This window comes from Stegostoma tigrinum, chromosome 16, assembly GCF_030684315.1.
Source record: "Stegostoma tigrinum isolate sSteTig4 chromosome 16, sSteTig4.hap1, whole genome shotgun sequence".
NCBI classification, from domain to species: domain Eukaryota; kingdom Metazoa; phylum Chordata; class Chondrichthyes; order Orectolobiformes; family Stegostomatidae; genus Stegostoma; species Stegostoma tigrinum.
The window spans coordinates 16,431,043-16,454,767 of NC_081369.1; the positions used below are offsets into that span (position 1 = coordinate 16,431,043).

The 23,725-nt window shown below is 42.9% G+C and overlaps 1 protein-coding gene across 3 annotated transcripts in view; it reads left to right on the forward strand.

The window, feature by feature from the left end:
- The window catches only part of fhod1 (formin homology 2 domain containing 1), a 297,281-nt gene that overhangs the window by 102,693 nt on the left and 170,863 nt on the right, over window positions 1-23,725 (forward strand). For all 3 annotated transcript variants that reach the window (XM_048546635.2, XM_048546636.2, XM_048546637.2), the window contains exon 4: window positions 15,934-16,001. In XM_048546635.2, the coding sequence (XP_048402592.1) occupies window positions 15,934-16,001 (68 nt within the window). The remainder of the gene's footprint in view (window positions 1-15,933; window positions 16,002-23,725) is intronic.

Below are 23,725 nucleotides of genomic sequence, written 5' to 3' on the forward strand. Positions count from 1 at the left end.
CACGACTGCCTTTTCAAGATGGTGTGGCTGCCAGGGATGTTGGTCTTTTGATCGGTATCTGCTAAGTGATGAATTGTTCCAGGAATGGCGCCTGGTAAGGTCAGGATAGAATTGGACGTGAAGCTGCCCCATAAGTGAACCAGGTCGTTACTGAGACAGAGTTAGTAAATTACAGCGAGAGAAACCTCACTGGGCCTCACAGCAATAATCCCTCTGACAATCTCAGTGTGACCTGCATTCTGCAAAAAACAAAAGGCAGATTCAGCTCCTGACTCTGATATCGGTGAGACAGAAGGGACCTGTCTAGAATGAGGTACGTGAAGGGAGAGGTCTCTGATGCTGCAAGCAGGAATCTGTTTTTCAGAATGTTTCTGTGCACAGATGTAAGTAAAGGTGCGTTGCCATACATAAAGAGTTGAAGATCCTTATTTAGTCCTAAGAAGAAAGTAGCCTCAAAACACATCACTGACAACAGTCAAAAACACCCACAGTGTAGACGTGGATGAACACAGCGGGCCAAGCAGCATCAGGGGAGCAGGAAGGTTGACATTTCCGAAACATCAGCCTTCCTGCTCCTCTGGTGCTGCTTAGCCTGCTGTGTTCATCCAGCTCTACACCTTGTTATCTCAGATTCTCCAGCATCTGCAGTTCCTACTTCTAAGTCTACAGGAAAGTGCCTAGCATCTGGCATGGCCCCTCCCCATAGATCAGCGAGCTGGGCCCAGGAACCGGCCCCAAGGGAATCTAGAGTTGAACTAATAATTTGCTGATCCATGTTGTAGCTGTCTGGCACACATCATAATGGGGTCATTCTCATCACTGGTTGCTTTTCTTGAAAAAGAAAACAACAGGTTCAAAGATCTGAATAGAAATATAATTCAGAACATCTTCCTCTCCCTGCCAAGTTTGGTGTGTGTGAAATTTCAGAGTTTGAACCATGAATGCTGTGCTCTTTAGTTATCGAGGTGTTTGTGCCTGTGCAATTCCTGGCAGTGGGGGCTTCCCAGTGACTTCTGTTTTGGTGTCAGATACAATCCAATGCAGTTCAAGCCAACTACTCTCACCTCACCCATGCTGTTCCAGTTGTAGGTCTGTCAATGGGGTGGGTTCAGTTCCCACATTGGCTAAGGTTACCATGAAGAACTCTCCATCTCAAGAACAAAGAACAAAGAAAATTTCAGCACAGGAACGGCCCTTCGGCCCTCCAAGCCTGTGCCAATCCAGATCCTTGATCTAAACCTGTCGCCTATTTTCCAAGGATCTGTGTCCCTCTGCTCCCTGACCATTCATGAATCTGTCTAGATACATCTTAAATGACGCAATCATGCCTGCCTCTACCACTTCCGCTGGCAACGCATTTCAGGCACCCACCACCCTCTCAACATCTCCCCTCGCCTGAGGCATGGTGACCCTCCGGTTAAACTGCCACCACTAGCCCCTCTCTATGATCCTTTGGGACTATGGTGACTACCTTTATCGCGCCTAGAATAGTCAAGAGCAAGTCCGGAGCAATTCAATAGCAGAACCAAAACATACAGATTGATTTTGCTTTGACTGCAGTATTGCCGACTTCTCTCATCATTTTGCTGATGATTCAGAGGAATCTGTCCATGCAATAATAGGATGTATTAGATTTTCCTGCTTTCTCTGGGTGGGACCGACATGGACAGTTTTTCATGTTGTCAGATGCCTGTAACTTAGTAACACTGGAGGAGATATCTGTATTCAGCATTACAGCCAGGAAATTGTCTGGAATTAATATTATTGAAAGGATTTGTATTGTTAATTTCACGCGTTCAGGATATCCCTACTATTTCAGACACGGAACTACTTTTGTAGTGTAGTCACTATTGTTTAGGCACATGTGGCATTGACATATACCCTGGCAAATGTATGAATGACAAATGGCTGATGGGATGAATTATTAGATTATCTGTTTTGGTGGTGTTGTCGGCGCATATATATTGATCAGGATACTTTTGATAGTGCTGTGGGTTCTTTTGCATCAACAGAATTTGTAGGCTTGCTACATGCTCTCCTCTGGCAAGTGGTACCTCCCTTGGCATTGGACTGAGTGGCAGCTGGGATTATGCCAAGCCTCTGGAGTGTGGCTGAAATTGTCTGAGGTACAGACAACACAGACAAACAGCTATTAATGCAGATAACACTGAAATTACATTGGTGCAACCTACTTTCATTGTCTAGTTTAAACATTGCTCTAAGATAATTAATCTATTATCATGTTATCTTAGTTTTTGTTTGGAAAACTTACCATGTGTGATTCTTCATGTTACTCAATAGAACTTGAAAAAGAAAGATCAAACAGCTGTGCAACTGAAAATAAGTTCATTAGATAGTTGATAGTTAAGAGTGAAAGTTGGTTGAAATTGTTCTCCTTGATTTCAGTGTGTCTATCAAAGCAGGTAGATGCCTGGTTTCCCAAACTCAGCTGTAGACAATGCCTCACTCAGGTGTGGTCGTAAGTTGTTGTAACAGAAGTTCGCTGGCTCAGCGCCTTGTTCTATAATATCTGCTTTTGTTTCGCCAATGTTCTCAATTTTGTTAAGTTCCATGTCACTTTATTTCTTCAGCTGTTTTGTGTAGTCATCAGCAGCACTGTTACTTTGGGTGGGGGAGGGGTTACGGTTTGGCTGAAAGTTTTTTACAGGTTTCTTTTACTTTGTACTTTAGAACATAAGGCAATTAGCTGTGTTCATCTGGCCAATCTTTCCAAGCTGTCAACCTCAAACTGTGATGAGTTCCAAGTTCATGACTTTTACATCCTGCATTAGGCCCTTCAGACAGATGTGCGTGATTGATGCTTGCTTTGTCTTGACAATTTAACACATCTTTTAGAAACACGCATGTACCCTAATAGATGCTTCACTGGAAAGAAATCCTGAAGCATTGTTCATTTAATGAATTCTTAATCAAGTTTTCAAGGCCCAGTGCTTCTATGAAACGCACAGACACGTAGCTTCGGTAGTGTGGAGAACAGAGCAGAGCTGAAAGAAGCAGGCGTAACATTTATCTTTCATGCAAGGTCATGTACAGGATTTTCTGCCGAGGAAGTTTTGGGTTTCTCTGTGAGCTGTACTTCAGGCTCAGCACTAACCTGGAACTTTGACAGTCAATTTTGTCCCAATATTGCAGCATTGGTCAGTGCGTCAGCAATGCTTGGAACATCTGCATAACTCGTGGAGTCCCAGAATGTCAGCCGGTAAAACTGAATGTGTTCAAATACTATGCCAGCTTGATCAATACATCTTTAGAGATCAAAATGGAACAATCTAGCACTCAGAGTCACTGTTTAAAAACATAAGGGGGCATCCATTTAAAATAAAAATGAGGTTTTCTTTTAATTTCACAGAGGGCCATGAGACTTTGCAGCTCTCATCCTCAAAAGGCGGTGGGTATTTTTCACACAGTGGGTGGTTAGATTCCTGGTAAGTAATGAGGGCAAAACATTACCCAGTTTAGATGGGAATGTGGTTTTGAGGTTCCAGTCAGATCAGTCATGATCTTATTAAACGGCTGAGTAGGCTTGAGAACTGGAGTGGCCTACCCCTGCAATTTTTACGGGGTCGCATGGCACTCACGTGATTCTCCATAGGCTTGAGTGAGGTACAAATACAACAATTTTGGCATGGCGGCATTTATTGAGTATCTCTTGGAAGGCCCTTGAAGTTTCTCCACACTGGTGTGAGACTGCATCAGAATAGTAGGTGTTCTTTCTTGAAGGACATTCGTCAATCTGCATGGGATTTTGGTGTCCACTAGTTTGGTCTCTCTTACTGCCAAAGGTTAGAGTAATGGTATTGCCAGTTTTTCTTTTGAGACTGTATTTCACTTCTCAAACGGCCATAATGGGATTTGAAGAGAATTTGAAGCCTCTGGATTGCTAGTATAGTAAAACGTAATTATTTTTGCTTGTTTCCTGTCCATGTTCCGTGGAAGAAGATGGTGGCAGGGGTGTGTATTTGCATCTGTACAATCAATATGTGGCTTGGGATGTTTTTTCACCTGATTGCTTTTCCTTTTCAGAAGTTTTAACTTGGTAACGAATTAATTAATATGTCCCAGTTTTCTTCTTGCTTTACATCAAATAAAGTATGGCAGAAGAACAATTCTGGCAGTGATACCCTCTGAATTAAGGGAATACTGTTCTTAGGCCAGCCTCCATAAATATGTTCCTGATGTTTACATTTATTTAGACCTCTGATGAGAAGCTGTACTTTCCTGGATGAAGCTTTCATTCCTACACTGCATTGATTCCAAATATTATTCCATTGGGAATAGCCATGTGCTGCATGTTTTAATTTCATATCTGGAACAATGGTGTGCTGCCAGATTTTTTTTTGTGTTTTGGGTTCCAAAGTAACTGGGCATTGAATTTCAGTGAGTCAAGTTTACAGCTAGCCCCAGTAAGGCATTCTGAGTGGAAGCAGACCTCGGCTTAAGGGTCAGTCAGTTTATAAACAGAATATTTGAATTAAGTTGATGCTGTCCGGTGCATTTCAAACACTGATAACTGTGAGTTTGATGTTAGGAGGTGGGGCATTGTGCTAAATTGCTAGTTGGTCGTGTCAGAGGTTATATTTACTGCTTGTGGTGGATGTTACATCAGCAAACAAAGAAAGCACGCATTGGGGAAAAGGTCATTTGGTCTATTAAGCCCACTAATTGAATGTTAGTTATTCCTGGCTGGCATAACTCAACACCACACCACACAATGTACATAACCACTGAGCCAATATTATTTTGATGTTAACGTTGCTGTGAGCATATTTGCATACTTGACACTTAAAGTTACCTGTTCAGACATGTTGTGACATACCTCTGGAACAGGTGCATCTTGACCCAGGGCCTCCTGACACAGAGTTAGGGGCACTACCACTGTGCCACAAGAGCCCCAAATATGTTTACCTGTTTTTTTTTGCTGTGTAGTGTCTGGGTGGTCTCAACTCAGTAGCCCAGGAAGAATTTGTATCCTAAATAAAATTAAAGGACTATGTTCATAGCATTTTAATGTTGTTAACTATGTTGATCACTTGTGTTCAGCATTGTCTAATGCTTGATAAACTGACTCAGTTATCGACCCTGTCATTAGACGCTTTCATAGCCTTTTATCTGAAGTCTAGCATCCACACCAGAGAAGAATCTGCAATCATGTATATTTACAAATTGTTGCATAAAATTAAATCCAGATTTTAGCTCCAAAAGAGGACTTGAAAACACTGAAGTCTTTGTAAAGAACTACAAAAATGCCGTGATCTTTTTAGTTGGTTGCAGTTTAAGTTTTTAATAAATTTGCAATTTGTAGAGGGATTATTTATCCGAAGATAACACTATTTTCCACTTCCGCAGTACAGGAGCTATTCATTGTCAATGTTGCATGGGAAAAGTTGGCTTGATTTGGAGGTGGGGAGGAAGGGAACATACGTTTGTTCCGAGTGGTAGAGAATGCTAGCTTGTGGGTTAATATTTTTTGTTATTTACGCAAATAAATATTTTGGAAAGCTATTTTAATTGGCCCAGTTCTGAAGGTATGGCACTGTGTGGAAAGTGCTGTATACATGCCAAGATCATGACTTTTCCTGTGGGAGGCTTCTGTGAAAGACAATTTATAACTTTTACAGGACTCAGCTTTATTGTAGCTTGCAATTCGCAAACAGGATTCTTCACTTTTAGTAACTCTTTCTCATCTGAAAATAATTCAGAAAATTATCCTTTACTGTTCTTACTTGGAATTGTTAGAGTTGAAGGGAAAATTTAACAGTTTTACGCTTTATTGACGTTTAATGTATTATGAATATATTTGAGAATGTTCTGGGGTTGGGGAATATAGTATGGGAGGGCTGTGTAAGTTATGACAAAATGGTAAGCATATGGTCATGGTATTCTTGTGTACTGATCAATTTATACTTTACGCTCAAAGGGTGTGATTGGAGGTCAGAGCGCTGCCAAAGCACAAGAGAAAGGTATGTTGGTAGCAGCACTCTGACTGAGATGTGCTTCGAGCATGTGCTTATGAACTGGTCTGAAGATTTGTCTCCATGTTTTAGTTGGATTTTGTATAGAGCTGGATGTTTTGAAGCAGAAATTTATTTCTAACCGTTTAAGGAACAAACTGTTCTGAGTCCAAAATGACATTTGCTTACACACTGCCATTCACAAATGCTGGTTAGTGAAGAAAACTTAATTCAAAAAAATTTGTTTTTGTTCATCTTTTGAAGGACCAGCTCGGCTAACCTTCTGTTGTGAAGTTAATTCTGTTTTTTCTCTAATTCACAATTTTCTCTAATTCTCTAATGTCACTCGCTGTACCAGCATTTATGGCTTGCCCCTTAGTTGCTGTTGAGAAGGCAGTGGTCAGCTGACTTCTGGAACCACTACAGTCCTTGTGCTGGAGGTAGACACACAATGCCCTGAGGGAGGGACTTCCAGGATGTTGACTCAGCAACTGTGGAGGAACAGCAACACGTTTCCAAGTCAGGGGGACTCAAGATGGTGGTGTTCCCATGTAACTTGCTTCACGTTTTGAAATGAAATAATCGTTCAGGTCTCTGCCCAGAAGATGGCTGTGACCCGCAATGGCCCAATCACTGCCACAGGTAAAGCAAACAAACAGATCTCAAATCCACTGCAATGGCAGCTGGGATCCAATCCCATGCCAATGGCACCAATCTGTTCCACACTGGCCATCAAGCCAACTGACCTTCCAAGCAGGCCGAGTTTCTAGGGCAACATGACCTTTCACAATCATTTTGTATTCTTGAGCTATGAATGGTGATGATAGTGGCTCCAATTTTCTTTCCATTTCATGGTGACCAAGAATCTCTCCCTGCCACTGGTGTACAGATTTACATTTAGATACTCAACTTGTTTGACTAGCTTACAAACACGCTTCCAGGATGCCCGTCAAGATTTTGACTTGAACTTAGAGCTTTGGGCCCAAAGACAGAGATGTTATTTATGGCTCTATGTGACCACTTCGCCGAATAATTAGAAACCCAATTAATTTCATTTGTTTCTACATTTGGTGAATTTTATCAACAGGAAATAAAAGACAATTTATTTATTTTCTATTTATCTTTGGAAGGCCCATTCCTTGAAATTATTGATTTGATTCTCCTTATTTTTTGTTCTATAAACTCTCTTTCAAGGGACAGATGTTTCTAAGATATATATGGCGTGGTGTTTTTCACAAATAAAAGTGGAAATGATTAGAGAATTGTGTTGTCTCTGTAAACTGCAGCTTTGTACTATGGAGAGCTGAGTAGTAACAGAAAGCTGCCAATAATTGCCATTTAGTCAGAAATCACATGACACCAGGTTATAGTCCAACAGGTTTATTTGGAAACACAAGCTTTCAGCGTGTAGCCTGTAGAGAGTGGAGCACACAAATCCAGAATTTACAGGCTGAGAAGAGATCAAAAGATCATACACCTGGTGTGAGTACAGTGCCATGTAGTAAGTCTCTGCAGGTGACCAGGCAGTGGTGAGTAAAGTGTCGACAGCTGAATAGCCACCTCTGATCTTCGAGTAAATGTCTTCCAAGGCAGACTTCAAGATACGTAACAATGCAGAGTCACTGAGCAGAAACTGATAGCCAAGTTCCATACCCATGAAAACGGCCTCAACTGTGATGTTGGGTTCATGTTGCGCTACATGTGACCCCACCACACTGTTCTGTATCCGTAAAATCTTCCTCACTGTCCTGTTTTGACACCATGATTTTGACAAATTGTTACGATTTCATTACCTTAATTAGTTTGTACAGTTTTGAATTACTTATTACTTTGGTTAGACCCTCGGCATGTGACTCTTATACCTATCATGTTATTCCAGTCATTTAGTTTGTCTCCAGCACCACCTTATTTTAATTTTTTGTAATTATCTCTCTGTTTAATTGGATTATAGGTCATCTTTTTGCTGGTTATTCAGCTGTTGACACTTTACTCACCGTCTAACACTCTTGGTCACCAACAGAGACTTATCACCTGATGCTCCACTCACACCAGGTGTTTGATCTTTTGCTCTCTCAGCCCTTGGTCTCTCTGCCTATAAACTCTGTTTTATGTGCCTCTAACTCACTGCGTCTGACGGACGGGGCTGTGCTCCAAAAGCTTGTGGTTTCAAAGAAACCTATTGGACTATAACCTAGTGTCGTGTGACCTCTGACTTTGTCCACCCCAGTCCAACACCAGCACCTCCACGTCACAGTTGCCGTGAGTTATTGCAGGGGTCATGAAGTCAACTTCAGGAATTAAACATTGTCACATGGCCATTAGGAAGTACTCCTGGGTATTTCACTCATCTCCAAATGCTTTACAGCACAAGCCTCACATCGTGAAGATGAGCAATTTTTTTTCTGGTGTTGTCCTTGCCAGTTCTCCCCCCTCCTCCCCACCAATTCTTGTGCAAATTGCCTTCTAAAACTACTGGTCTTATGTTTAAATTAATTTTAAATATTGCTTGTTTGTTTCCAGATCTCTGTATGGCCCTTTCCCTTCCCATTTCTGTAACATCCTCCAGCCTCATAACCTCTCTGCCTGTGCTGCTGCAGTACTGACCTCGGCTCGAACCTCTGGAATTCCCTCCTTAAACCCCTCCAATACTTGTCCATCTCTTCTCTTAAAACCTACCTCTTTCACTAGTCCTTTGGTCATTTAACTTACTCATTCCTATTGTGGACTCGATGAGATTTTGTCTGATACTACTTTGGTGAAAATGTCAGGGGGACATGTTCCAAGTGCTCTTTTTGTTTGAGAGTTGGACACTTATGGAGCAGTAGGCTTGAAGAAGGGGACTAGTGCAATCCCATTGCCCGCAGAGCTGTGCTACAGCTTCCCAGACTAAATAATTTGTATACTTACTACAGGGGCTGGGGGGGTGGGGGGGAGGTGTGTAGAAGAGGGAATGCAAAAAAGACACCTCAGCCTTAATAGCACTATGCTAAAGTACCAATTTGTCCAAACTGGGCACTGTGGCATCATAATCAACGAGCTGTTTATACTGTAAATTATCCAGATGGCAAGATTATGCCTGGCAGCATATGTAGGAATGTGTTGTTTGCTTTCTTGAAGTACAGTCCATGCTAATGTTGCAATGATCTCGGTTAGTGAATTTGCCTTATAAGGACGTGCACAGCTCTATATCTAAAGCTAGCACGAAAAGGGTTCTCAATGTGCTAGAGACTCACCTCTGGCTGGGGTTGGGGAGGTTGTACACTCTATAACTGAGCACACAGCCAAGAGGCTGCGAACGCTGGGAGAGCCCTTCTGTAATGCAAGCATTGTCCTCCAAGTGAATACTCTGCATCATAAGCAAACACAACATCTTACCTGACCTCTGAACAAAACAATGCAACAGAGCTGCAGTGAGACTGTCAGATTTGTTCATGCCTCATTGAAGGCTTTGTGATACGTTGGCGATACAGCAAGATACCCACTGAACATTGCTCCTGCAAAGTCCCTGCAGAGGTTTTAAACTCAGTGTGAATTCGCAGATTAACTGATGGTAACAAATAACCTAGTTTTAGCAACTTTGTTCGGCGTTGTAATTGGATTGAAGCCTCTCCATCATCGCCTTTTTATTTCATCCATTGACACATATGGTAATTGCGATTTCTGAGCCATTATGTGTGAGGAAGTCACTTTTACTCATTGTCAGAGCAAGAGTTTCTCACTAATGAGAGGAAGATGCTATTAAAACTGCTGCTAGTTTCCCTGTGGGGTGTTGCATCCAGTCGCGAGCGTGAGTAGCAGCACAGCAACAATGTGTACACAGGGATAACAAAGTGCGGGCCCACTGTACATTAGCCACAGGAAGTCACACTTAGTTATATATTCGCCTATGATTTGGGCTTTATGAATAATGAGAGCAATGCATCAATTGGAATTTTAAAAAAACATATTTCACAGCCTCTTATTGTCCTTAGACAGTACCCTCCCCCAACCCCTACCTGTCTTCACAATACGCTCTCCTATGCCCTGGGGAGATGGGATATAGATGGTGACTGCTTTGTCGAACACTTACCCTCTAACCATAAGAAATGACCCCACCCTTCCTGCTCCCTCCCACTTTAAAATGCCGCCTGTGTTCTCATGCCAACATTCCAGACTCAGGCCTGCTGCAGTGCCCGAGTGAGACTCCTACACAAACTAGGCAAACGGCAATTCCTCTTCCAGCTATGTACCTGACAGCTTCGGGACGCAGGATTGAGACTGTTTAGAATGTGAATCCCTTCCATGTTCATTACCTAACCCCACACCCCAAGGTCCTGTTTTACATTGATAACACAGTGTGGAGCTGGATGAACACAGCAGGCCAGGCAGCATCAGAGGAGCAGGAAAGCTGACGTTTTGGGTCAGGACCCTTCTTTAGAACATCTTTGTGTATTCTTTGACTCAAGCCTCGGCAGTTGTTACTATCCCTGTTTTGCGTTGGTTGCTCCCAGCACAGCCAATCCATTTTCAACCATTTACACATTTCATGGGTGGTCAGCCCAGTAGATAGTTCTCTCTCACCTTGACTCTTTGCCTATCCCTTTATTCTCCAGAGATAACATGGTGTAGAGCTGGATGAACAAGGCAGGCCAGGCAGCATCAGAGGAGCAGGAAGGCTGACGTTTCGGGTTGGGACCCTTCTCCAGGAATGGGCTATCTCTGTCTGTCCACCTCGCTGCGTCTTTCTTTCACAGGGCATTGCCTCCCCCTACTCTAATCCTGTCTTCAGCATAAATGCCAACCTTTTGCAGCTATATTCTGTTCTGACAAAGGGTCAGTGGACTCAAAATGGTTCTTTCTCTCTGTAGATGCTGGCAGGCCTGCTGGGCGTTTACAACACTTTGAGATTTTGCTTTCCCTACCGGGTCCTCCTCTTCCTGATTGCAGAAGTGATCTTGAATCCAGAATATTTTGCAGAGTTATGTGTTTTTGCGACTAACTGTTCATTCAAGTCAACAGTTCACCTTATTATAAAATTCTTGGCTTGGGGAGGTTATATGAGATAGCTCATTGTTTATTTTTTTCACTAGAATCTAAGACACTGGAATAATGCCACTGGAAACTTTAAATGGTAGTGGGAAATCTTTAGTTTAGTTTAGCATTTACCAGTGTGCATATTTAGGATGGAGCAAATTACTGCAGATGCTGGAATCTGTACTGAAAACAAAAAATAAGCTGGAGATCACGGCATGTCACGCAGCATCCATGGAGAGAGAGAGAAGCTAACATTTTGCAATGAGATGACTTCTCATCAGAGCTGACATGAAGTGTGGAAGGAACAGGATTTATGCAGTGGTTTGCAGAGGGGGAGAGGGGCAGGAAGTGTTGTGGGGCTAGTGGATGTTAGGGGGAGGTGACCAAGAAAAGATGTTGATGGTTTAGATTAAGTGATCGGAATGTGAGAATGGCAGAATCCCATTTCTGAAGAAGGGTCCTGACCTAAAATGTCGGTTTTCCTGCTCCTCTGATGCTGTCTGGCCTGTGTCCCTCCAGCTCCACACTGTGTTCTCTCTGACTGCAGCATTGGTGGAACAATGGTGTGTGTGTACCTGCCAGACTGGAAAGGACATACTTTCCCAGTGGTTGGGGGGCGAGGGGGTGAGGGGAGAGGGGACATGGTGACAGAGAATTTAACAAGTAAAGCTAAAACAAAGGGAAGAAATTAAGTATTATAAATGTTAAGTTCAATATTAATATTGAGTTCAACATCTTCAAATTGTGAACCAACTCACAATTCTTCCCTTTTAGCTTTAGCAGTTACATTATGTTACCATGTTGTCTCTCCCCTCCCCCCTCCACTCCAGTGAGACTATCTGTCCTGTCCAGTCTGGCAGGTAGACACACCATGGTTCTGCCATTCTCACATTGTAATCACTTAATCTAAACCATCAACATTTTTTCTCCATCAGCACCCTACACCCACAACACCCCACCCCCCCAAACTATAAGCATAAATGCTGTCACCTCCACACTTTGTTTCACCTCTGGTGAAGAGTCATGTAGCCCTGAAATGTTAGCTTGCTGTCTCTCCATGGGTGCTGCCTGATCCCCTGTGATCTCCAACAGTTCTTGTTTGCAATGGCTATTTAGGCTGTTACTGCTATTCCATTGAAAACTGTAGAAAGATGCATTTACGTGTTAGCTTTGTTCATTAGAGCAGTCCAATTTGATCCAGCACCTTTGGGTTGGCTTCAACTTTACTGCATCATCTTTCTGTCTGCTACTTGCAGTTATAGACCATCAGTCAGCAAAACCAGCACAGTGCGCAATGATGGATTTGTTGCTTGATTTAGACGGTTGAAAGTTACCAAAATGAATGCATTGTTTCTGAGGCCATTACTGTTGCCGGTGACATCCCAGCAGGTCACCTGTGGTAGCTTTGCCACAGTTGAATTTAGAACATCGAACATAGAACAGTACAGTTCAGTATAACACAGGCCCTTTTGCCCACGATGTTGTGCTGAACTTTTACCCTAAACCTAAGGTCTATCTAACCTTCACCCCTACCTCATACTATCATCCATATGCCTATGTAATAGCCGCTTAAATGTCCCTAATGAGGCCGACTCCACTACTCTGTTCACACTGTCCTCCCCTTCTCTGAATATTTCCATGTCACACAAAGGCTATAGATCTTGCATCCAGCAATGTGTTCTGACACAGACCTGCACATGGTGTGACACACTGAGGGTCAAGCACATACTTCTTGTTCCCAGGGTTTCTCTAAGTTCTACTGAGGTGTTTGCATAAAATGAAGAATTTTTAAGTTGAGACTGTCGGAGAGAAGCTCTCCTCCAGGCAGGAAGGAGAAGAGGAACGAAGATAGTGGTGCAGTCAGACAGAGGTTTTTAAGAGGCTTTGGGCAGGCAAGTATCAAAGGCTTTGGAAGGGAACTCCAAAGGGTGGGATCAACAATGGAAGTGAGCAGTAGTAATTTTCAAAGAGAGAAGTAGAACCGTTGTAGTTCAGGAGAATAATTTGCACAGCTATGGAGGGATTTGTATTAAAGATGATGCTTTATCTTTGTGGTTAATGGAATCAGTAGTAACTGAGCAAGGACCAAGGTGCGAGAGACTAAGAGTTCACAGTTAGACTGGAGCTCATGAGATTATTGGGGAAACCCATGCTTGAGGTGATAGAAGTATAGGTTAGGATTTCAATAGTGCTGAACAATGGCTGCAATCTTACATGAGGTTGGAAAACATTCTGGAAATGAGATGTGATTTCACCTCAAGTCCTGCCCTGGGTTTAGCCGGGCCTGCCCTGACATTTTCCCCTGCATTCCAATCTTGCCCTGTTGGATCGAGCAAACGCTGCTAGTGAGCTTTTCAAAGTCTACTCTCTCAGCTGCCATGAAGTGTAAACGTTTTTCAGGTTTCTCCCAACTATCTCATGGGTTCCCCTGACACGCAGCCATTGGGCCTTCGCACTTTCTCAGCTCGACAGAACTTCTGATTTCTGACTCCAGCACTCAGCTGTGTACTAATTCATAGACCTCCTGATTGAGTTCCATAGCACAGAGTCATTCAACTGCTCTTGACTCCTCATGGAGTTCCCTGCAGAATCTGTGCAGCTCAATAATACAGCCACCTGCAACTCTCCCGATGTGCAGTCTACCCATGATCTCCTTTCACATCCTCCCTTCTCTTCCCGTAACCTTTGAACTCCTTCTCCCAGTTTCCCCTAAACTATTCTGAGCAATTGATTATAAACCTTGCAATAAGCCCCATTGTAGGGCAGAATTGAATGTGCCTACCTCACAACTCTTCTGTAGCACAGGACTGATGGACCAAATGGCTTCCAATTGTCATGAAATTCCACAACACCCCTCTCTGAGTGGTTTGAAGTAGGCCCTGTAGATTACACCTGTTTGCAGCTTTGTGTGACCCTCAGAGTTTTGTTGAGAACAGAGAGGGCCTGATTCCAGATTTCAATTAGATGCATTTATTCTTGTCTTTTTTCTGTTACTGAGAGTTCAATTTCAGATGACCCTAAAGCAGCCTCATTAAAATTAACACTCAGCAACTCAGACAGCATCTGTGGCGATAAGCTGGGTTTAACACTTTAGGTCAATGACTTTTCATCAATCATAAAAGTGGAAGTAGAAGCCAGGTACCCGGGCTTATATTCTTGTGGGTTTTATGAGTCACAAAAGGTCCCTCAGCTATAGTTTGGATGCCTCAACTTTGAACGAGCTTTTCTATTTGAAGAAACCGCTTGTGTGGTGCTCTTAAGTTGTTATTATTTAAACACTTCAGACGTAAAGGAAAACGTAGCCAGTAATTACTGTGTCCAAATTTGTTTCTTTAAAGGGTTATGTCAGAGTATATGGAGTTGTGCTCTCTTGCTGGCCTTCAGCGTGTATTTAGGGGATTGTACATCAGAAGCCAGATAACTGAAATGCATTCAACAAGCAATATTCATGCAGAGGCTGCTTTTCAGAATCATAGAATCCCTACAGTGGAGAAGCAGGCTTTTTGGCCCATCGAGTCAGCACTGACCTTCTGAAGAGCATCCCACCCAGAACCCCTTCCCCCTCCCATTCACTCCACACCCTATTCCTGCAACCCTGTATTTCCCATGCCTAACCCACCTATTTACAATTTAGCATGGCCACTCCACCACTGCAAATCTTTGGACAGTGGGAGGAAACCGGAGCACCTGGAAGAAACCGGGGAGAACGTGCAAACTCCACACAGACAGCCGCCCAAGGGGGCATTGAGTCCAGGTTCCTGATGTTGTGAGGCAGCAGTGCCAGCCACTGTGCCAGTGTAATAGTCAGAGTTGTAATCTTGAGATTACACGTGGTGCTATGTGTCGGTAAGGCTAAGAATAGAAAGATAGAACAGCTATATATGTAGCAGAAGAGTGGCAACTGGTGTAGGAGGGAGAACTGTTGGGAGAATTGCTTGTTGTTTTTGATCTGTGCAAATGCTACTTGCCCTGAAATGAGTGACGCTTCCTAAATAATGGCATGATGCCAGAAATGCTTACCGTAACTCAAAGGCGACTGCTAGACGCTTGACACTGATCCACCTTCTTCAGTGCCAGCCCCCAGAATGAACAGAATGTCGAACACTCTGGTTTTTCATCTGTCAGCCAGGGCTCCCTGATTGGGGCTGTTAATCAGATCCAATCAGGGAACTCATTCTATGAGGTCCACATGGCTGACCTTGTTACAATCACTACATTGACTGGCTGGCCTGATTTTGAGCTCCCTGCCACACTAGTTTAACCCCTCCTAGTGGCACTAGTGACCTTCTTACCAGTCTGTAGGTGCCCCTCCAATTTGGGTGCAACATGTCCTTCTTGTGCACTGTTGGCTGCCACTGCATAGTAGTGATTTATATGACCTGTTAATTCAATTTATTTTATACCTAGCTTCAATTATAATGTTTGACTCTCACCTACCTCCAGCATATAGCAAAGTTCAACCCCATAGAGCCAGAGTGGCAGTGGGGACAATTTGGGGAACAGGACGATTAGCATTGATGATTCTTCACAGTTTTAGTCATTAAAACAACTATAATTAGCCACTGCATCTACAGTACTTGCAGTATGCGTGTCAGTTTGTACAAATTGCAACACTTGGATGAATGTCTTTGGGAAGAACAGTGTTTTGTTAAATTTGCAACTTTTGGGTTTTCGATTTTTACACAGTGTGGTGGTGCCTAGAACACATCGCTGGTGGAAGCAGGCACATTAACAACATTTAAGGCATATCTTGATAGACGCACGAACGGGAGGGGAACGGAGGGATAGAAACTGCGTATGGGCAATAAGTAGCGGGTCTAAGCAAGGATTAGAAATTGTTGCAAGGCCTGTACCTGTGCTGTATTATATTGTATTGAGACGTAATTGCAGTTTGGAATGACAAAATGATTTGCAACTTCAACCTCATGTTTATTACTTTTGTTCACAGAAAAGCTGTACAATTCAACAGGCCCTGATTTAAGAAGATCACTTTTCTCTTTGAAGCAACTATTCCAGGTAATGTAACAGTCCAATATTGGAATGCAGTTTACCTGTTTGTAGTTACGTGGAAATTCATACTGAAATTATAACAATGTAAAAGGCCAAGTCTACCCATGTCAGTTTCCATCCTCCATGTGTACCAATAAATTTATTTGGTCAAACTGTTTCTTACAGAGTCATAGAGTCTTACAGCATGGAAACAAACCTTTTGGTCCAACCAGTCCTGAACATATGCTGAACATAACGCCAGACTAAACTCATCCCACCTGCTTGCTCTTGGCCCATATCCCTCCAAACCTTTTCCATTCATCTACCTATCCAAATATCTTTTAAATTGTATAATTGTACCTGCATCCACCATCAGGAAGTTCATTCCACATGCAAACTACCCTCTGTGTAAAAAAACTAGCCCCTCATTTGTAAATCTCTCTCCTCTCACCTTAAAAATATGCCCCTCAGTCTTGAAATCCCCCATCCTAGGGAAAAGACACTGTAAACTATGAACCTCAGTATACAGGAAAACAACCCACACTGACCAAATCCTCAACTTCCACAGCAACCACCCTATTGTCCACAAACAAAGCTGCATTACGGGCACTGTTTAAACAGTGTTTGCGACACTCCGGAACTATGCAAGAAAGAAGAAGAGCACCTATACAAAATCTTTGCTATGAACGATATCCCCACAACTTTAACCGCAGCTCCCTACGAAACAGACAACAACAGTAGGACACAGTATGCCCTAACACACTGGCGACACTGCCCTACATCAAGAACATATCGGAACTGACAACTAGACTCCCAAGGCTACTAGGAATCATGGCGGCCAACAGGCCCACAGCCACTCTATGACAAACACGCACAAGGATTAAAGACCCCATTTCCACAACATACAGAACTAATGTGGTTTACAAAATACCATGCAACGACTGCCACAAATATTACATCGGACAGACAGGAAGGAAACTAGCCATCAGAATACGTGAACATCAACAGCAGCAAAACGGCAGGACGAATTCTCCTTGATATCGGTATACTCGGACAATGAAGGCCATCAGTTTGACTGGAACAAGGTAACCATATTCCAAGCCAAACATAGACACGCACGGGAATCCCTAGAGGCGTGGTTCTCCACCCATAATGCAATAACAAACATACAGAATTGGACCCCATATACAAACCCATGCATATCAAAACCGGAAATGACACGACTCACCATAACGGAGCGAGCAGTATAAATTCCAAGCGGAGTAGAATAACACCGCTTCATCGGAGGCTCCACTGATGTCACCTAGCATGGTGACGAAACATCTGAACGAGAACAAGCCAGCTTAGCGAGCAAGTCAGCAACCTCACCCACAACAGAAGCTGCAGATTTTTGCGAAAACTTTAATTTCATAAACTTCTATAAAGTGACCCCTTGACCTCCTATACTCCAGTGGAAAAAGACCCAGCCTATCCAGCCTTTCTTTGTAAACTCAAAGTTTCCATGCCCAGTAACATTCTGGTCCATCTCTTCTGAGCCCTCTCCAACTTAATAATATCTTTCTTCTAACTGAGTGACAAGAACTAGCACAGTACTCCAGAATTTGGTCCTTTCTTAATAATTAATTCATGGGATGTGAGCATTTTTTTAGTCCAACTTTTAAAGATTCAATTGTGTAGGAAAAATGGTTTTTGTGGAGCGTTACTTTAGATATTCCAACAATGCTGTTACGGAAGAGTTCCATGAGTTAGACAAAGTGATGAAGGAATGATGATCTACTTCGAAGTGAAGATGGTGTGTTACTTGGAGGTGGTGGTGTTGCCATGTGCTTCATGTCTGTATCTTTCTAGAAGATAGAGGACGCAGGTTATGGGCCAAAGAAACTTGTATATAATTTCTAGGTGGCCTGTGGTGGAGGGAGTGAATATTTAAGACAGTGAATGAGACCCCTAATTAAGTAGCCTTTTCTGGCCTGGATGTTGAGCTTATCCAGTGCTGTCGCAGTCACATTCATTCAGGCAAGTGGAATATATTCCATCACACTTTTGATTTGTGTCTTGCAGGAGGTGGAAAGTCTTTGGGGAGTTAGGAAATGAGTCACCCACCACAGAATTCTCAGCCTCTGACCTGCTGTCATAGCCAGAGTATTTTAGGTGGCTAGCCTGGTTAAGTTTCTGGTCAATGGTAACCACCAATCTCTTTAATTGGCGATTGTCAAGACTTGGTTCTTGTGTGATGCAAACGTTACTTAACAGCCTGAGTATAAACGCTGTCCCCATCTTGCTGCATGTGGACACAGACTGTGCAAATTGAATCTGGAACAATGAAGTACTGTAGGGTCCCACCGTTCGCAGGAGATGGAGTCCTGGTGAACATCACAAATGGCAAAATTACAAATCATTAAAATAATTTGTGACACGAATCAATGGGATAGACTTCAGCCAGTAGGCACCATTCCTAAATTGTTTTTGTGAAAATGCTTTTAGTCCTGTTTGTAATGTTGCCGGTGCAGTAATAGTCTCTGGGACCTATTTAATCCATAAAACAGTATCATTCAGTGAATTGATTTTTGTATCATGTACGCTAGGATGCCTAGTGCTGTTACTGTGTGCACTTAGAACAACATCAAATTCATATTAAGTGAACTGGCTCAGGGTGGCACAGTGCAGTATGTGGAAGTTACAATGTGGCCTTAAGTTTCATTTTTGTAACCTGTTAACTACAGTCGGTCTTATACTGACCCGTTTCCATCTCCAGTCTACTGGAGTAATGGTTACAAATGTGAACAGTACTCCTTGTGCCCAGCTATGGGCTCGGCCTTGTACGGTAAATCAAAGATAAAGTTTCCAATCTCTTATCAGACCAAAGGGCTGCTCTCTCATTAGAGGGAGGTAACTGGTGGTGGTTTAACCTGAGGGTGACTGTGCCCTCGGGTGAGGCAAGATGTTGAAAGGCTAGGACCTTCATGGTAACCTCAGCTGGTGCACTGTAAACAGCTCTGAAAGTGGCTGTAGTGTTGTTTAAATAAACATTATATATGTTAACATACAAAATAAGATGTTAGTTTGACATAAAATTTATAAATGATGGATAATATTAATGGCCCTGTTATTATGTTTATCATGCTATAAATTCCATTTGAGGCCTTTGAAATTGATATGGAATGTCTGGTTAGAGAATATTTTTATGAACATTTTTCCATCGTATTTTTGGTTCCCATGAACCACAGATAAATGGACATTGACCACTGGGGCCAATGGGTGATATAGTGCAGAGAATGGTAAGCATGGGTAAGTGAATTTGCAAACAGCGGGTGACTACTGTGGTTTCTTCCTGAAACCTGAATTTCAATAGAATTAAAGAATCTCTCAGCTCATTATGGAAGAGTGTTTAACCTGCTGTCTGTACTAAATATCTCACATTTAATCTTTTATCTATAGCTTCCCGATTTTAAGCTCTTCATCAGTTCAAATTGTTCAATCTGCCCCTCCCATCATTTTATTGTGTTAAATTTTGCGATTATATTCCTCTGTAGTCTGCATTACTGTCATGAAACAAGATCTAATTGTTCAACTTCTTGTATTTATATTTTCATGCACCAGGATGCTGGTGAATTCATGCCTCACATTATTTAGAAATTCAATATGATTCCTCTTGTGTTCCAACTAAGGTCTTAGTTTTCCGTAGATTTGTCATTACATCTAGGCTTTTACATTCTATACTTCTAGAAGGGCCTAGGCCCAAAACGTCAGCCTTCCTGCTCCTCCTCTGATGCTGCTTGGCCTGCTGTGTTCATCCAGCTCTACACCTTGTTATCTCAGATTCTCCAGCATCTGCAGCTCCTACTATCTCTGATTTACATTAGCTTTTTTTAAATTTAATATCCTTTTCAACCTGAAATCATCTGTTAGAGGCCAATGAGCCGACATGACTTTGTTCTTTCACAGTACTGAGTATGTTTGATCACTTCACACTTTAATTACGCTCACATCTTGGATCTGTCACTATTCTGTTTTGCTTAAATTCCTCAGTATCCAATTAAGCCTCACTGTGCAATTAATTCAAGGTATTTAACAATCGCTCAAACCACCGTGGTGTTCTTGCTATGGGCAGCACCACAGGAGGTCGGAGGTAACACAGTGTGGACCCTCCTTCCTTCACGAGGTAAACCCAAGACCAGAAGTGTGTGAACGATCCTTGCTCGCATTCATACAAGCAAATGCTCTTTAGCTGCTGTTGTGCCAGTAATACAAGCTGGGAGCTAAGCTGTTACCACAGAATGTCAAAGGGATTCAACGACTGAGATGCAGAATCAGTCTCCAGTCTTGAATTGCAGTAAGTTTTTTAAAAAAGAGAATTCACTGTTGACTTATTAACGCAGTTAATGAAGAGGAGTGAACTTGGTACGGAAAGCTTTCTCCTTACTTGTGCATCTCCAACTGTTTCTCTATCTTATTGTTATTTCTTTATTTGTGGACAACTGAAGCATGAGAGGCTATTCAGCCCGTCTTGTCTGTGTGAGTCAAAACAGACTGTCTAAACAATCCCACTTCTCAATTTTCGGCCCTTAGCTCTGGAGTCAATGGCAACACGAATCGATATCTAAATACTGCTTAAATGTAACGAGAGTTTCTGATTCACCCACTTTTTCAGGCTGTGCGTTCCAGTTACACATCACCCGCTGGGTGAAAATGTCTATCCTCAATTCTCCACTTAGCCTCTACTCCTTACCTTACATCAGGGCCCCTGGGTTATTGATCCCTCTACTAATGGAAATAGTGCCTTCTTATCTACTGGTAACTGTATCCCTCATAATCATATGCACCTCTATCAGGTCCCTTTTCAATCTTTACTGTTCCAAAGAAAACAGACCCTGACTCTTCAATCTTTCCTCATGGCATCATAAATTCCCTACAGTGTTGAAGTAGGCCATTTGACCCATCAACTTTACTCTGACACTCCAAAGACCATCCCACCCAGTCCTGTACCCTACCTTTCCTATGGCTAATCCACGTAACCTGCACTGTGGGAGGAAACCGGAGCACTCTGAGGAGACCCACACAGACACGGGGAGAATGTGCAAACTCCACGCAGACCGTCGCCTGAGGGTGGAATCAAACCTGGGTCCTTGGCGCTGTGAGGCAGCAGTGCGCACCACTGAGCCACCGTGCCGCCCTAGCTCCGACCCTCCGACCTAGGCAGCGTCCTCTCCAATGCTCCCTGTCTGCTCTTTTTTTCTCAGCTATGTTATTCTTTTCTCTAGTAAAACCGGATGTTGTTTTGGAATCAGTGGGGGACTGAAATCTTTATTCCTTGTGCTGGGAAAGCAGAGATGCAGCTAAAGAGATGAATAAGCTCCCGGGCAAACGATGATAAGAAAGAATTTCCCCTATGAGTGAATTTTGGTCAGGGTGAAGTATAAAGTGGGATGAGTTACCATTGACATGATCTCCCTCTTCTGCCCAGTGGCTATGACAGCCCAGCAATGTGGTGCAGCATAGACAGAATAATCTAAACACCAAGCACTCATGCAAAGACTAGGAGTGTGTGTGATGCACAAATACCTGGTAAAATGCAACAAAATGTAGCATTTTTATCACGGTCAAAGCAGGTCAGTGTTGCCCCTTTTGGCAATTCTGTGTTCTTCGGTCGTACATGGATATACATACTGTAGCTTCGTCCTAAAACAGCAGCATCCCACTGAGATAACAAGGTGTGGAGCTGGAGGAACACAGCAGGCCAGGCAGCATCAGAGGAACAGGGAAGCTGACATTTTGGGTCTGGATGTTCAGACCCAAAACATCAGCTTTCCTGCTCCTGTGATGCAGCTTGGCCTGCTGTGTTCATCCAACTCCACACCTTGTTATCTCGGACTCCAGCATCGGCAGTTCCTACTATCTCTAAGCATCCCACTGAGGATTTGGTATCCCTGTCCAGTACTATTCTGTTGTATTAAAGGAACTGTACAAATGCAAGTTGTTGTTCAAAAAGACAATCAGTTCCCTGCATTCGGTGCTCTATGCTACCTGACAATATAGCAGAATAGCTCACAATCCCGCATCTAATTTGTGTTTTGTGGTGTCCATATTATGGAAGGAGCTCTATTGGTAAATGGTTTCTAAGCATCAGTCTCCACTGTATGGTTGTATAAAGGAGCATTGGTTCTAAAGGCTGCCAAAGGCGAGAAATGCTGAAAGCCATAGCACAGAGCTTCAATATCCTACAGAGCTTTATACCTCCCGATTTCTGACAATTGCCGATAGTTGTCATTTTCTTCTCCCTACATTTGCATGTTTCAGCAAATTCATTCCTTCATTTGTTTCCCAGCTCTGAGCGGTGTTTATTAGTCAAATCCTGGCTCACATACAAACTACAAGGCAGTTAAATGTCTCACTATCTTCAACTGGATCCCCACAGTATTAAGAATAAGCTGTACACTACAAGTGTTCAGGAAAATGTGCTGTAAAGAAGCTAGTGGAGAGTGGGATTAAAGGCAAAGACAGTACATTTTGATTAGTTTTCATGAATTGATACAATAAGAAGCTTCTGTTCAGTAAAGATTAGTGAGGTTAATCTAAAGAGACTTTTGTGTCAGCATTCAGCTTCAAAACTTTTCGACACAGATGCTGTTTCGACCCAGGAATCCCAGCTAGTGACTGGGAATGAGAATCATTCGATTCCTTATCCATCCCAGCTGTGATTGGTTAAACCAGCATACCAGAAATTGAGCCTTGGATCTTCCTGTAAAGATTCATATTGTGTGTTAATTATTTATTTCTGCTGCATCAACTTTCCACATCTAACGGTTCTGAAATAGGATGTTGCCGAGAAGTAGTACAGTATCTTTAGCCTATGGAACTGGTTCCATTTAGAAAGAAATGCCACAAGGCATTTTGTTTTAAGGCCACGTTGCTTGAAGATTGAATCATAGAATCCCTACAGTGTGGAATCAGGCCCTTCAGCTCAACAAGTCCACACCGACATTCTGAGCATCCCATCCCATCCCCCTGTAACCCACGTAATCTACACACCCCTGAACACTACGGACAATTTAGCATGGCCAATCCACCTAACCTGCGCTTCTTTGGACTGTGGGAGGAAACCGGAGCACCCAGAGGAAACCCACACAGACACGGGGAGAATGTACCAACTCCGCACAGACAGTCGCCCGAGGCTGGAATCGAACCTGGGTCCTTGCCACTGCGAGGTAGCAATGAGCTGCTGTGCTGCCCTTTATTGTGCTGTCCTTTCACTTTCACTCTCTCTTGCTTGTCCCCTCTTCTATGAAAGAAGTTTGTGTAAGTACCATGGTTCATTGCAAGCAGGACCTGTGCAGCATTGTCTAATGCTATATGTTATTTCTATAAAGAGAGGGAAAATGTTGCACGGGTACCTTGAAGTTGAGTTAAATAAAACAAATGTTTTCTCCTTTGTCCCCTTTCCCATCTCCTGCCTTTCTCCCTTTTGACCTTGTTGTTCCAGCATATTTTTATGTCTGCAGCTTGCTGCCGTGTCTGGACAGGATGCTGGTTACTGCAGTGACTCCCTGCTATCCTGCTCTGGAAACAAAGCAAAGGGGGAGGAATGGGTTCTTTATGCAGCTGTAAGCACTGCGTCAGGTTTTTGTTTACACTGTGAGACAGTTCTGTCATTGTTTTGTACGGTAAAGTACTTAGCATGCCATCTTGAATTTGTTCCAAGTTAATCAGACAAATAATGTGGTGTCTCCCCTGACTGGACTGATGGAATGTGG